Source organism: Schistocerca americana, chromosome 4, assembly GCF_021461395.2.
Source record: "Schistocerca americana isolate TAMUIC-IGC-003095 chromosome 4, iqSchAmer2.1, whole genome shotgun sequence".
Taxonomy (NCBI): Eukaryota; Metazoa; Arthropoda; class Insecta; order Orthoptera; family Acrididae; genus Schistocerca; species Schistocerca americana.
This window is the reverse complement of record NC_060122.1, coordinates 278102325-278117266: the sequence shown is the minus strand read 5'-3', so window position 1 is coordinate 278117266 and position 14942 is coordinate 278102325. Positions and strand designations below refer to the sequence as shown.

Genomic DNA, 14942 nt, shown 5'->3' with positions numbered 1-14942 from the left:
TGGGTGCGGATTCTCGTCAGCCCACACATGTTTGTGAAAATTTACAATTTGATCACTTTGGAGTACATACTGACGAAACTAAAATGAGCTCTAACATGGAAATTAAGCGTTTCCGGACACATGCCCACATAACATCTTTTCTTTATTTGTGTGTGAGGAATGTTTCCTGAAAGTTTGGTCGTACCTTTTTGTAACACCCTGTATAGGTGAAAGCGTACAGGAGATTGACCTGTAAAAGATTGGTTACCAAATTCTTTGCCACATAATGGAAACAGCCTTCAGACTTAGAAAATACATCTCTAACAAAGATGTATTTCAAAATTTACAAAATTCATCCACTACAACATAGTCATCAAATGAGAGTATGGGACCAAAAGACTCATTTTAAACATAAAGAGAAACACTGAAGAAATCCAAAAGAGATAACGAAAAGGAAACTGGAAAATGTTAGCTGCGAAGTGGGAATATACAGTATAAGAGCAAATAGATAAATTGCGAAGTGTAGTTACATATAGTAAGATACGGAAAAACGTATCTTAAAATTCTATTGACATATTAAAAGAATGTATCCAACCACATTACCTATAAACGCTATGAAAGTCTACAAAAGATGCAGTAATGCTTAATGGATACAATGAAATGGATCGATACAGTAAAATAAGTTCTGAAGCAAGCAGGAAAAACGTACAATACGAGACAGACAGATTTTTAGGCAAAAAATTCACGCCCGGTAAATTGACCTGGCATAAAAGCCCAAGGAGGCCGGAATAGGTTTGTCTGACGAGCGGAAAAGAGCCCATTCTGAGAAAACGACAGTAATATGAGCAGAAAGGAAAGCTAAAACAAAAATATGATAATGTCTTTTGTTGTAATTTTCGTGTGTTAATAATATTTGTATTAAGATAAAGATGCATTATATTATAAACAGAATCGTTTATATGCCGTGCAAATAATATCCATGCCGATTTCCAGGGTCTTGGAGAAGGAGCAAAATCAGACGCTGGTGGAACCCATAAACAGCAGGGACGAGACTCGCGTGTCATTCACCAAGTACCAACGCTACGATGATGTGAGTATCGCCAAAGTTAAGAATACATTGGATGGACCCCTACGACAGCCAAACGATGAAACTACAAAATGTATTATAGTAACGAACAAACTGGAAATAACTACCTAAGCACAACTGGGAAAACCCTTTGATATTTCTTTTGTAATTGGTGGAATAGTTTTCTTGGAACTGCTACGGGATCGTACGTGCCTCTTACCGAAACTACATTGTTTCTGGTTTTGTAAGGGTGAATCACAAATAAATATTACGAGATTTCACAGAGCGAGGAGTTTGAGATGATTATTTTCAGCATCGTTGTAGTATGGCTAACACCTGAGCATAGTTACAATGGTTTCCAATCTTCAGTTCATCGTCACAGCAAGGCACCGATTCCTGTGTGGAGATACTTCCACGTAGTTTACGTTGCCACGTCATGTTAGAGAGTAAAACAGGTTTATGTGTACGTGACATTGATAATGACACTGAATATACTGAAACTGGTTGTCAGTCGAATAACTCTCATTAGAAACGCCATAATAGCTGATGTGGGATCTTGGTTGAATGTGGTGGTTATTATCATACAGAAACATTATGTCTACTGTGGGAAGATGGGATAATTTCCAACAATTCCACTTCGAGACTATAATCAATAATCAGTAATTTCTGGTGCATTTTTTTGATACTAAGGATGATTGCTTCTTCTCAAGTGTCATAGAATACTCATAAGATAGGTCTTCATTCCAGTATCATGTTGTTGCGTGAGGTGCGTCAGATATAACAGCAATGCCAGTTATTCTTTGCCTATTTGGAAGCTGGGATGAATTACTCGCTGAATTTCTCTTGAACGGTAATGCGTGTGTTTCCCATGAGATGTCGAGATAGTTACGAACTAAGCGAAATTGCCAGGATCGTCCTCACACACACGTGCTGTATGCCATTCGTTGTCAGTTGCGATGCACGTACCTGGTCGACCCAGTCGCCGCTCGCTATTCATACTGGTTCAGTCTCTATCCAAATCTGCCAAGTGAGGTAGCACAGTGTTTAGCACACTGGGGTCACATTCTGGTTGACGACAGTTCAAATCCCCGTTCGGCCAGCCTGAATTAGGTTTTCCGTGATTTCTTTAAATCACTTAACCAAAATGCTGGGATGGTTCCTTTGAAAGGACACTACCGAGTCCCTTCCTCACTCTCCCTTGACTGTAGCTTGTGCTGCGTCAGTAATCACCTCGATGTCGACGGGACGTTAAACTCTAATCTTCCTTATTTCTACCCGAAATCTGTGCATTAGACCCGAGCCTCTCCCTCTAACCTGAATTCTAACTATACTCTCTAGCATTCTGACATCAATAGAGAGGTGCTCCTTAGACGCATCTAACTGAACACATTTCGTATTCCTACTCTGGAGTATGTGACTGTGACTCAGCGACATTCCGGCGTCTAGAACGCGACTCCGATTCGATATGGAAGAGCGTGACGCGCATGTAAAAGTCAATTCCCTGTCTCTAAGTTTTTATCCGTCGATGTAACAATAGCTGGAAAAGAATAAAGTCAGATGTCAGATACAATGAAATCTGATCCTCATTTAGAGTATGTTTGATTTAAACTTTTATCGTGTCTACTGCAACTCCTTACCAGAAGTACTTCACGTATGACCGCTCGCTAAATATACTGATTCAAATCCTGGCGAAGAATTGGAAAATAGATTATTTCTCTTTACTGTAATACGACAGATATGCAGAGTACTCGAATGAAAATATTATAATACTAACAGTAATAAAAAGATTTTTATCATAGTTAGCGATTTGACGCGTATTGTCACAGTGCATTGCATACATACATATGCATCCATGTTGATTCTGCAAGTTTTCTAATGTCACCTACCAATGATTTATTAGGTTGCTGCTTCGGACCTTTTGTATTCATACCAACAATGCTACAAACTGCATCTCAACAGCTTTACTCCTAGGTGCAAAGAGTGGTACCCTTCCATCACTCTTGCAAAATCCCAGGCGATAATTGTAGGAAAAATCACGCTACAGACCTTTGACTGACAATACACAACTTTCTAATCCACGCAACTGGAACATTAAAACATCATGGACTAAAACCCCATTAAAAACTTCACCTATTAACCATCAAAAAGAAAGCCCACAGTACACCAAAACTACTCGTAGAAACCAGCTAGGAGCGGAGATTAAATCACACAACCATCACCTTCACTTAGAAGACCATCTGCTTCATCCTTACATGTTCCAATGTATTTAGTGAAGAAGAGTAGGGAAAAAATGAAATGATCGTATGGCATTGCCGACCGGGAGGCCCATCCGGGGAAGTTCGCCCGCCGAGTGTGAGTTTTATTACAGTCAAACCCACATTGGGCAACTCGCGTGCCGGTGATGAGGATGAAATGATGATGAGGACAACACAACACCCAGTCCACGAGCGGAGAAAAACTCCAACCAGGCTGCGAATCGAACTCGGGCCCGCTGCAAGGTAGGCAAGCACGTAACCACTCAGCTAAGCAGACAGACAAGACTAGGGAATCTCCCTACAACCTGCTCTGTATCAATGTTCTAGGTTAAATATTGAACCTCTATTCGGCGAGTCATAGTGCGAGCACGTGACACTGTTGATGGTAATCCGCCCGTCCAGTGTCCTTATCGTGTTTGACCTCTTAGTACTACTTGAAAGGGATAGTCTAACAACCTTGTGGTGCTCTGTGTGATGGCACCATGTTTCACCATCTTCCTATCATTGAGTAAATAATCATCCATAATCTCACGACAATACACTATAGAAGCACTGTACGCTACAGATATGCACTTTATAAGTCGTAACAGGTCATAGGGAGGCAACGGCACAGCATCTGTACTTTGCCATCTGTACTCCACAGGAGACACCAGTATGGGATTCCCCGGATGTCCCTAAAGCGACTACGTATGAAATGCGTAACATTCTCACTTCGGTTTTACAGATTCGGAAGTACTTGTCGCAGTTGGAATCAAGCTACCCACGTACAGTGACTGTGCAGAGCATCGGAAACACATCCGAGGGACGCCCTATAGATATCATCCAGATATCCTCTGGAGGGGGCGGCACCAGGCCGGTCATCCTGATCGACGCGGGCATCCACGCCAGGGAATGGATCGCGCCAGCTGCCGCCCTCTACGTCATCAACCAGCTGGTCGAGAACGCAACGGCGAGTTCGCTTACAGCCAGCGTCGACTGGCACATCATCCCTGTGCTCAACCCTGATGGCTACGAGTACTCTCTCACAAAGGTAATGAATACTTGGATATCTCAGAATCTACCGTAAGACTGTTACTTATCTAGATTCTACAATCCAATAAAAGCACTCAGCTGGAGTGGCTCTATTTAATTATTTACTTGTTGAGTTACTCATCTTGTCAACCTCAAGGCCATTATAAGCTGTCTTCCATCTGAGCAGACACTTATCATAAAATGATCAGATAAATGTTTTTACCACCTTCATTTTTTGATCTAAAACCTCTTTCTCAGTACGCTTTTGACGACAGGGATCATCGACGTACAGCTCCCTTTGTAATGGAGGAAAAGTAAACCAGCATCCACGCACAACACTGCTCCATCGCGGTAAAGGAACACATAACACGCTCTACTACTGTACTATACGGAAAATTAGTGTTACTCCTTTTACAGGATTGATTGATAGTATTGGTGTTTCTGAAGGATCAAAGGTATCGGACTTCGTTTCCCGACAAAACATTGTGTTAAAAAGAGAGAGCGAACCAATAAACAGAACTGATTAATCGTGATGGTGTTTCTGAAGGATCAAACGTATCGGACTTCGTTTCCTGACAAAACATTATATTAAAAAGAGAGGGCGAACCAATAAAGAGAACTGATTAATCGTGATGGTATTTCTGAAGGATCAAAGGTATCGGACTTCGTTTCCTGACAAAACATTGTACTAAAAAGAGAGACCGAACCAATAAACAGAATTCGAATCTAAATTCCTCGTGTAAGAATAACAGTATGTGACCAAATAAACGAAAACAAACGCCAGTCAAAATCGGACAAATAATTCAAAGAAATTGTTAATAACTTTCTTGTGACAACTTCCAGAGATCAAGGTGCCACGCCAAAGTCGGCAACGCGAATCGATATCCCAGATTTTATTAGCGATGGCTCGCTGGAGTCTGCAAGGACGTATGGGAGGCGCTGCTGAAGGCCATACCTCACCCCTCTCAGCATGGCAGCGCCCTCACGTTGAGGTCAGCATAGTGTCCAACCAACAAGAACTCCGCTCCAGTTCGAGACCCCAACCTTAGCAGTCGATGTCATCGAGTAGAACAGTTACAGTCAAAGTTTCTGATGACATGTACTTCGTAAATGTTGCATTTTTTATCTCAGGAGAACAGTTTGTTATTAAGTGCTTGAAGTGATGCTTTACTAGTCAATGTCAGTTGTAATTATCAAACACTCCTGTGGAAACAGACTGTGTCAAAGTTAATCAAATCTTTTATTCATTTATATAATAAAGAGAACTAATATTTCAAGTGCTCTAGTTTGTTGAACCTTCTCCCAGAGCAATCAAAGAACTCACAGTTGTGGCTGGACGAAAGTAACTTCTTCTGGTCACGACATTTTTAAAACTCAGAAATGAAATATAAGCTCTTAACTTTTGGAACCTTACGAGAACATGCCACCAGCATCAATAACTCATCACCTCTGTAAACATCAGTATCGTTATTCGTGCATAAAGTAATAAATACTACCAGACTGCAACATTTACTAGCTGATGAGTTTAGTAAACATAGTACTCTTTAATGAAAATTGATTAATTACTAACAAACACGGTGCCTGGGCTATGGGGTCCTAAATCTTTTATGACTTTCAACAACACTTTAAGATGAACTTTTCACATACACTCCTGGAAATGGAAAAAAGAACACATTGACACCGGTGTGTCAGACCCACCATACTTGCTCCGGACACTGCGAGAGGGCTGTACAAGCAATGATCACACGCACGACACAGCGGACACACCAGGAACCGCGGTGTTGGCCGTCGAATGGCGCTAGCTGCGCAGCATTTGTGCACCGCCGCCGTCAGTGTCAGCCAGTTTGCCGTGGCATACGGAGCTCCATCGCAGTCTTTAACACTGGTAGCATGCCGCGACAGCGTGGACGTGAACCGTATGTGCAGTTGACGGACTTTGAGCGAGGGCGTATAGTGGGCATGCGGGAGGCCGGGTGGACGTACCGCCGAATTGCTCAACACGTGGGGCGTGAGGTCTCCACAGTACATCGATGTTGTCGCCAGTGGTCGGCGGAAGGTGCACGTGCCCGTCGACCTGGGACCGGACCGCAGCGACGCACGGATGCACGCCAAGACCGTAGGATCCTACGCAGTGCCGTAGGGGACCGCACCGCCACTTCCCAGCAAATTAGGGACACTGTTGCTCCTGGGGTATCGGCGAGGACCATTCGCAACCGTCTCCATGAAGCTGGGCTACGGTCCCGCACACCGTTAGGCCGTCTTCCGCTCACGCCCCAAAATCGTGCAGCCCGCCTCCAGTGGTGTCGCGACAGGCGTGAATGGAGGGACGAATGGAGACGTGTCGTCTTCAGCGATGAGAGTCGCTTCTGCCTTGGTGCCAATGATGGTCGTATGCGTGTTTGGCGCCGTGCAGGTGAGCGCCACAATCAGGACTGCATACGACCGAGGCACACAGGGCCAACACCCGGCATCATGGTGTGGGGAACGATCACCTACACTGGCCGTACACCACTGGTGATCGTCGAGGGGACACTGAATAGTGCACGGTACATCCAAACCGTCATCGAACCCATCGTTCTACCATTCCTAGACCGGCAAGGGAACTTGCTGTTCCAACAGGACAATGCACGTCCGCATGTATCCCGTGCCACCCAACGTGCTCTAGAAGGTGTAAGTCAACTACCCTGGCCAGCAAGATCTCCGGATCTGTCCCCCATTGAGTATGTTTGGGACTGGATGAAGCGTCGTCTCACGCGGTCTGCACGTCCAGCACGAACGCTGGTCCAACTGAGGCGCCAGGTGGAAATGGCATGGCAAGCCGTTCCACAGGACTACATCCAGCATCTCTACGATCGTCTCCATGGGAGAATAGCAGCCTGCATTGCTGCGAAAGGTGGATATACACTGTACTAGTGCCGACATTGTGCATGCTCTGTTGCCTGTGTCTATGTGCCTGTGGTTCTGTCAGTGTGATCATGTGATGTATCTGACCCCAGGAATGTGTCAATAAAGTTTCCCCTTCCTGGGACAATGAATTCACGGTGTTCTTATTTCAATTTCCAGGAGTGTATATTTAGGTATAGCACAGATAACACGCTTTGTAATAATTCTTTAAGCTAAATTAAGCGAATTTGAACCATTATTTTCTGCAGTTACTTGACTCTGATATCACATGGAGAAATTTCAGTAGCATCGTATCTCTCACATTCAAAGTGAGATTTCAATCAATGGCTACCCATTTTTCAAGAAGTGTTGCACAGAGGAGAGGTATCGATGTCGGTCGGTGAGGTCTGGCACGTAGTCGGAGTTCCGAAAGATCCCAAAGGTGTTCTATACGATTTAGGTCAGGACTCTGTGCAGGCCGGTCCATTACAGGGATGTTATTGCCGTGTAACCACTCCACCACAGGCCGTGCTTTATGAACAGGTGTTCGATCGTGTTGAAACGTGCAGTCGTCATCCCGGAATTGTTCTTCAACAGCGGGAAGCAGGAAGGTGCTTAAAACATCGATGTAGACCTGTGCTGTGATAGTGCCAAGCAAAACAACAAGGCGTGCAAGCCCTCTCCACGAAAATCACCACCACACCGTAACACCACCACCTCAGAATTTTACTGTTGGCACTACACGCGCTGGCAGATGACGTTCACCGGGCAATCGCCTACCCACACCCTGCCACCAGATGGCCACATTGTGTACCGTGACTCGTCACTCCACACAACGTTTTTCCACTGTTCAATCGTCCAATGGTTACACTCCTTACACCAAGCGAGGCGTCGTTTGGCATTTACCGCCATGTGTGGCTTATGAGCGGCCGCTCGACCGTGAAATCCAAGTTTTTTCAGCTCCAGCCAAACTGTCATAGTACTTGCAGTGGATGCTGATGCAGTTTGGAATTCCTGTGTGATGGTCTGGATAGATGTCTGCCTATTACGCCTTACGACCCTCTTCAACTGTCGGCAGTCTCTGTCAGTCAACAGACGAGGTCGGCCTGTACGCTTTTGTGTTGTACGTGTCCCTTCACGCTTCCAATTCAGTGTCACATAGGAAACAGTGGACCTAGGGATGTTTAGGAGTGTGGAAATCTCGCGTTCAGACGTATGACACAAGTGACACCCAATCACCTGACCACGTTCGAAGTCCGTGACTTTTGCGGAGCGCCCCATTCTGCTTTCTCACAATGTCTAATGGCTACTGAGGGCCCTGATATGCAGTACCTGGCAGTACAATGCACCTAATATGAAAAACGTATGTTTTGGGGGTGTCCGGATACTTTTGATCACATAGTGTGTTTAGGATCAGGATCAGAAACCTATCACTGGTGACATGACTTGGGATTACGAGGTTTTCTAGATACACATGCGTTAAGATTCAGACATACACCAGGTGCAGTAGTATGAAACCGAAATTTTCCTCTTCATGGTGCTATCCGTCAGTGGAGGACCTTGAGACCGCGTCTGCAGCGCCATCTGCTTCCTGTAACGGCTGACGAGGAATGTCAACACACAGTAACCCAAGTTCCGTACATCGGTATCTGTTTCAAACCCTTAAATATATCAAGTTTTGCGCCTACGAACTAGGATTTGCGGACAGCGTTGGTTCTCTGTTATAATTTGAAGACAACTGCTGCAGAATCGCATCGAATGCTTGTCAAAGCTCTCGGCGAATATAATCTTGGGAAACACAGTGTTTTGCGTGGTTCAAAAAATTCAAAACGGGGCGATTTTGACGTGATAAACGACGAGCGCCGGAAAGCACTGAAAAAGTTCGAAGACAACGAATTGCAGGGCTTATTGGATGAAGATGGAACTTTCGGAACAATTGAATGTGACGCAGAAAGCCGTTTCTCTGCGGTTGAAGTGTATGGGAAAAGTGGAGAACGTGGGAAAATGGGTTCCGCATGAACTGAATGAAAGACGGCAAGCAAATCGAAAGACCACTTGTGAAATGCTGCTTGCGAGATACAAAAGAAAGTACTTTTTCCATCGAATAGTTACAGCTGATGAAAAATGTATATATTTTGAGAATGGGTAAATCATGGGTGAATCCAGGCAAACCATCGACAGCCATTGCAAAACAAAATCGCTTTGGAAAGAAGACAATACTCTGTGTTTTGTGGGATCAGAAGGTGTCATCTATTATGAGCTGCTAAAACCCAGTGAAACAGTTTACACTGATCGCTAACAACAGCAAGTGATCGATTTAAATCGAGCATTACGTGAAAAACGACCGGAATATGGAAAAAGGTAACACAAAGTCATATTGCTCCATATAACGCCCCATCACACATAGGAAAACGGATTAGGGAAACGATCGAGGCGTTCAGTTGGGAAATACTAGGGCATGCGGCTTATTATCTAGACTTCGCTCCGTCCGATTATCATCTATTTGCGTCACTAGGACACGCTCTCGCTGAACAACGCTTCAGTTCGTATGAAAATGTACGAAAATGACTCGCTGACTGGTTCGCTTCAAAAGAAGAATTGTTGTTTTGGCGTGGCATTCATAGCCAGCCGGAGAGATGGGGGAAATGTGTAAATTGCACTGGAGATTATTTTGAATAAAATATTGTTTATCAGTTTCCATCAGCAGACGTATAATTATTGCAATAAAATTCCGGTTTCACACTTCTACACCTGGTATTGATCATCAGAAAAGTGATTCTGTAAGAGTATAAAAAAGCGAATATATTCTTATTGAAAAGATACTGACAGAAAAGTGGCTCTGCCTCAATCCTCATACCGACTTTCTCATCAAAAATTTTGATGTGCGAACGTATTCGTGCTGTTTTAACGCAGAACATTCTAAATCCATTTAACCAGCCTCTCTCTGTAGTTAAGTCTTCACACTCAGCATCTCACGCTCATTCTGCTGTCTATGTAAGTCTCTCTCACAGAGTCACATTTCTCTCCCATTGATTTACAGTACATGCCACTGTCATTTTCTTCTCTTTCACATACCCTATCTCCTTTTGTCTTACTTTCCCGTGGCCACTGTCTGCACTATATCAAGGCAGCTCAAAAGTGTTGGAGTCCAACTTATTCTTCCCGTATATCCACCTGCTTAAAACTTCGGTCCAAAATGCACCTTCCCCTATACATACGTGTTAACGTTCACCGGTCTGGAGTCCAGACATTTCAAGCATACGTATGGTCGCCACTCAGCTCTCTTTTTGATTTCCACCGTCTCCTCTCTCTTTTTCATCCACTACTTCTATCTTCATCCGCCCGTCTTTCTCTTTCACTGCCGCTGTCTCTCACTGACCATCAATATCTCCTCTCTCTTTGGCTCTGTCTGCTATTGTCTTCAACAATCTCTCTTTCACTGGCAAATTCTCTCTCCCACCTTCACTGTCTCCTCCCTCTTTCTCTCTCACTGACATTGTCTCCTCTCTCATACGCTGCCACTGCTGGTCTGTTACTCTCTTTCAGCATAAAACAAACTCGAATACGTCCGGATGGCAAAATTTTTGATGTAGGAGGAAGAATGAGGATTGAGGCAGCTGATTTCCCACTTCTCCGTCAGTAACTCTTAAAGAGGAATATATTCGTCTTTTTTAAGCTGCGACAAGAGTATTTTTCCGCTGATTTACCTTCTCTTCCCTGCTACAGCAGGACGTGCTACTTATATAAAAGGAATTCTATAAGACGATAATGTTTCGACAGTTTATTTAAATACTTCGACACATTATGTACTATGACACATAAAAAAACAAATATGTGCTTATAATATAACGTTAACACAAAATCGATTGCTTTAAATTTTTCTCGATACTTCTCACATCAACCGCAAATCATCAAAATCGCCCAGCTTATGCTTTTCGTCTTAAAAGGGTCAAAATGTTATTAGAAATATTTTACTGAATTTTCAGTATTTTCAGATTTACATAATTTTTTGCCATAATTTTAAGTTCTTTTCTGGCACGTTAACGCCATTTTTAGCCCATTTCTTCCCTGCAGTAACGCTTTGGACGTATTTGTATAGACGTGAAGTACCCCAATGTACTATTGCTATAAAAACATAGGGAGTCGTGCCACGAAGATCGATAGCTCGAGCCATGCTCTTGGATCCCCCAGATTTCACTCCTGTGAACGCTGACCACTAGGGGCGCTCATGTCATGCACTCAGCTGTCCTGGTTTATCTGCAGACTGAGGAAGTGGTCAGTCTACACTAAACTAAGTTCCTATGGGGCCAAACTGCTGGGGTCATCGGTTCAAATGGCTCTGAGCACTATGGGACTTAACATCTGAGGTCATCAGTCCCCTAGAACTTCGAACTACTTAAACCTAACTAACCGAAGGACAACACACATATCCATGCCCGAGGCAGGATTCGAACCTGCGACCGTAGCGTGGGGTCATCGGTCCCTAGGCTTACAGCCTACTTAACCTAACTTAAACTAACATACACTAAGGACAACACACACACCCATGCCCGAGGGAGGACTCGAACCTCCGACAGGGGGGTGCGGGGAGAGAGAGAGGGTGGCAGGGGGGAGGGGGCGTGGTAGGGTCCGCGCGAACCGTGGCAAGGCGCCCAAGACCGCACGGTTACCTCGCGCGGCTTACACTAGGCAATGTGTCCCTGAAGAGTGCAATACGCCTTTAGCAGCCAAGGTAGCAAGTATTCCGGCTGGGACAGGAGACGCGCGTCGCTGTTGGAGCACGGCCTGTAGCATCAATTCTCCCCGAAATACATCAAAACAACACCGCCCGTCAGCTGAAGAGCGGACAGGAGCTCGTATGTGGAGGAGCGAATCATCGGCCGTGAGATGATGTTCTCAACACTCATTCGAGTCTGCTACCAGCGGAAAGGCCCCTGCGGAAAGGCCATTCCGAGTGAGCGCGTTTTTGATCAGATTTAAAATCGCAGTCACCCAGCTGCATTGTGTGAACTGGAATGAGACCAACACTTCCAGGAATCTAGTTTGGCGGGCGTGTTGTATTGTGTTTAGCCGCACCTCTAAGTGCTGTTCCGTTAGATCTATGGCAGTCTGAAATGTTCAAAAATTCAGTGGCTATATCAGCGCTGCAGCGCAATCTCTAGTGGTTTACATTTGCTGAAGAGTTTCATTCTTGTTCTCTGTATTTAAGAAGTTTTTAATGTTCAGAAATTCAATGTCTTGATCTGCAGTACATCTGTCTCTCGTGGTGTACATTAACTACTGGCTTTCAGCCTAGCTCTCTCTAGTTATTACTGTGTGCCACATGTTTACTGCACTTTCTCATGTAGTTTTTCCCTGCTAACCACACGTTGATTATTTCGGAGTAAGTTGCCTGCATTAAGAAACTTCTGAATTTTTAACCTAAAAAAAATGGCTCTGAGCACTATGGGACTCAACTGCTGAGGTCATTAGTCCCCTAGAACTTAGAACTAGTTAAACCTAACTAACCTAAGGACATCACGAACATCCATGCCCGAGGCAGGATTCGAACCTGCGACCGTAGCGGTCTTGCGGTTCCAGACTGCAGCGCCTGTAACCGCACGGCCACTTCGGCCGGCTTTTTCACCTCATCTCGAGTTTTTTTGCGTTACCTTACTAAATCGGTGCCAGCCTACCATTTGAATACGATTATATGATCTTGTTTTGGAAGCGGTTTATATCTTATTCTTTGTTGAAATATCTTTCGATTGGTGGGCGACTCATCTGTCTTTCTGAATTGCTTGGTCTCTGAACGGTAAGTTGTTTGCTGTATATGTACGTTTTGTATGTGTGTTAAGATATTTTGCACATTAGTTTTAGAAGTCCCATGCTTGCATTATTCCACTGATACGCGTGGCGTTGCGTTCAAACTAGTGGGCGACGCCGGGGTTTGTGTCGTGTCCCCGTATGTGTTGCAGGGGAGTGAATCGGTTGTAACTCACTAAACCACTTGATTTGTTTGCAGTACTATTATGAGTCTCATATCGTTTATTAATATTTTTGCTGCACCTTGTGGCTTAATAAACTGATTCTCTCACGAGTGATGCTTATTTTCCCATTTCCCAGTCCTTCCTCTCTCTAAGCAACTGCTAACAGCTTGTCACGTATGATGATGGTAGCAGAGCACAGCTACCATGACTGTAGGGTTTGACATATTCCGTTTGTTGGCAAGTAAGGGACAAAACTTGTTGCGTATTTTTCTGGAATTTCCTGAAGTTTTAACTGACAGTTTGGGAGACACCAATAAGACAGAATATCGGTTTCCCCTTTCTGATCAGATCTCTGTACAGCAGTCCCCTTGTAGATTATCTCTTCCCAAGATGAAGATTTGCATCAACTTGTCGAGAATATGTTGCACGATATTCTTGGTTGCCAAGGGGAATGGTTCAGGCTATAGGGGATGGTTGTTGACTGATTTACGTAGGTGTTTTACCTAGTTCGCAGAGCCAAGGTATTTTACCATCCTGACGTTACTCGAGCATATTACCAGATCCTGCTTGCAGAAGACTCGAATACATGACAGCTCTTTCGACTGACTGTAATTAGTGCAAATTTAATAGTGAGCTATTCGGTTTATCAAAAGTAGCTACTGTTTTATCCAAATTGATGGGTTCTGTTTTCGGTTAGAGCTGTCTAAATGACGTGGTCATCTATAGTAGGTCGTTGTCTGAGCATCCTGAACACCTGCACCAAGTCTTGATGAGGTTATGAGAGGCCATGCTTACCGTCAAGCTCTCTAAGGCCAATTTGGCTTGCCAGGAAATTTCTTCGTTAAGTCACTTAGTTTCAGCATGTGACATTAATATTGATCACTCATGCACCTGCGCCATTCATAGGCTCCAACCAACCAAGACCAAGAAGGATATAACCCACTTTGCTCGTATGTGTTATTCTTTTAGGAAATTTGCCCCCAAGTGTGCAGAAATCGCTGCTGTCTTAAATCTGTTGTGCAAGAAGGATGAACCATTTAAATGGACCGACAGTCAACAAGGTGCTTTCGACGCCTTGAAGACAACATTGAGTAATACCCTTGTCTTAGCAGTCCTAGACTTCGCGCGCCCATTGATTGTCCAAACTTACACTTTCATCTCAGGTGTTGCACCTGTACTGCTGCAGGAGCAGGATGTGATCGTCGCTTGGTGACATTGAGGTTCCTGTCCGCATCAGAGGCTGGGTATTCAATCTGCGAATTCGAGATCCTCGCTCCGATTTTTGCGCCTAAGAAATTTAAATTCTATTTGGAACATCAGGAGTTTACGCTCGAAACAGATAGTCAGGTTCGTTGTTAGGTCTTAGTGCATCCCCATGAGACCAGTCAGATCGTCTGCTGAATGGTACATATCTCATAATTCTGCTATTCCATCAGGCACATTAGAAAACGTGGTCGCCGATGCCACAGATGGATGTTTGAAGTGGAAAGAGAAAAACCCACTCACTCTGAAGATTTTGGGGAAACATGTGGTATATTTGCGTTGTTAACTAAATTACCTTCCCTGTTTGGCAACTTACGAGAGTAAGAGAAAGAGTTCGTCATAAGTCCAATTAAGCGGAGGGTGACAGCAGAAGAGTTGCAAAAGAAATTGTTTTGTTATTGTACACAGTGGGACGGGAGGTTAAAATGCGTCTTCCCCTAGAGATGTTTCTGGTAGTGTTCATGTACTACAGCAACCTATAGAAGGGGAAACCTGGGAGTCTATAAAACCATCCAC

At 44.2% G+C, this 14942-nt stretch overlaps 1 protein-coding gene across 1 annotated transcript in view; it reads left to right on the top strand.

Annotated features, from left to right (window-relative positions):
* The first annotated feature begins 958 nt into the window (after window positions 1-958).
* Window positions 959-14942, top strand: part of LOC124613405 (carboxypeptidase B-like) — a 118682-nt gene continuing 104698 nt past the window's right edge. The window contains exons 1-2 of the mRNA XM_047142109.1: window positions 959-1069; window positions 4025-4330. Of these exons, the coding sequence (XP_046998065.1) occupies window positions 959-1069; window positions 4025-4330 (417 nt within the window). The remainder of the gene's footprint in view (window positions 1070-4024; window positions 4331-14942) is intronic.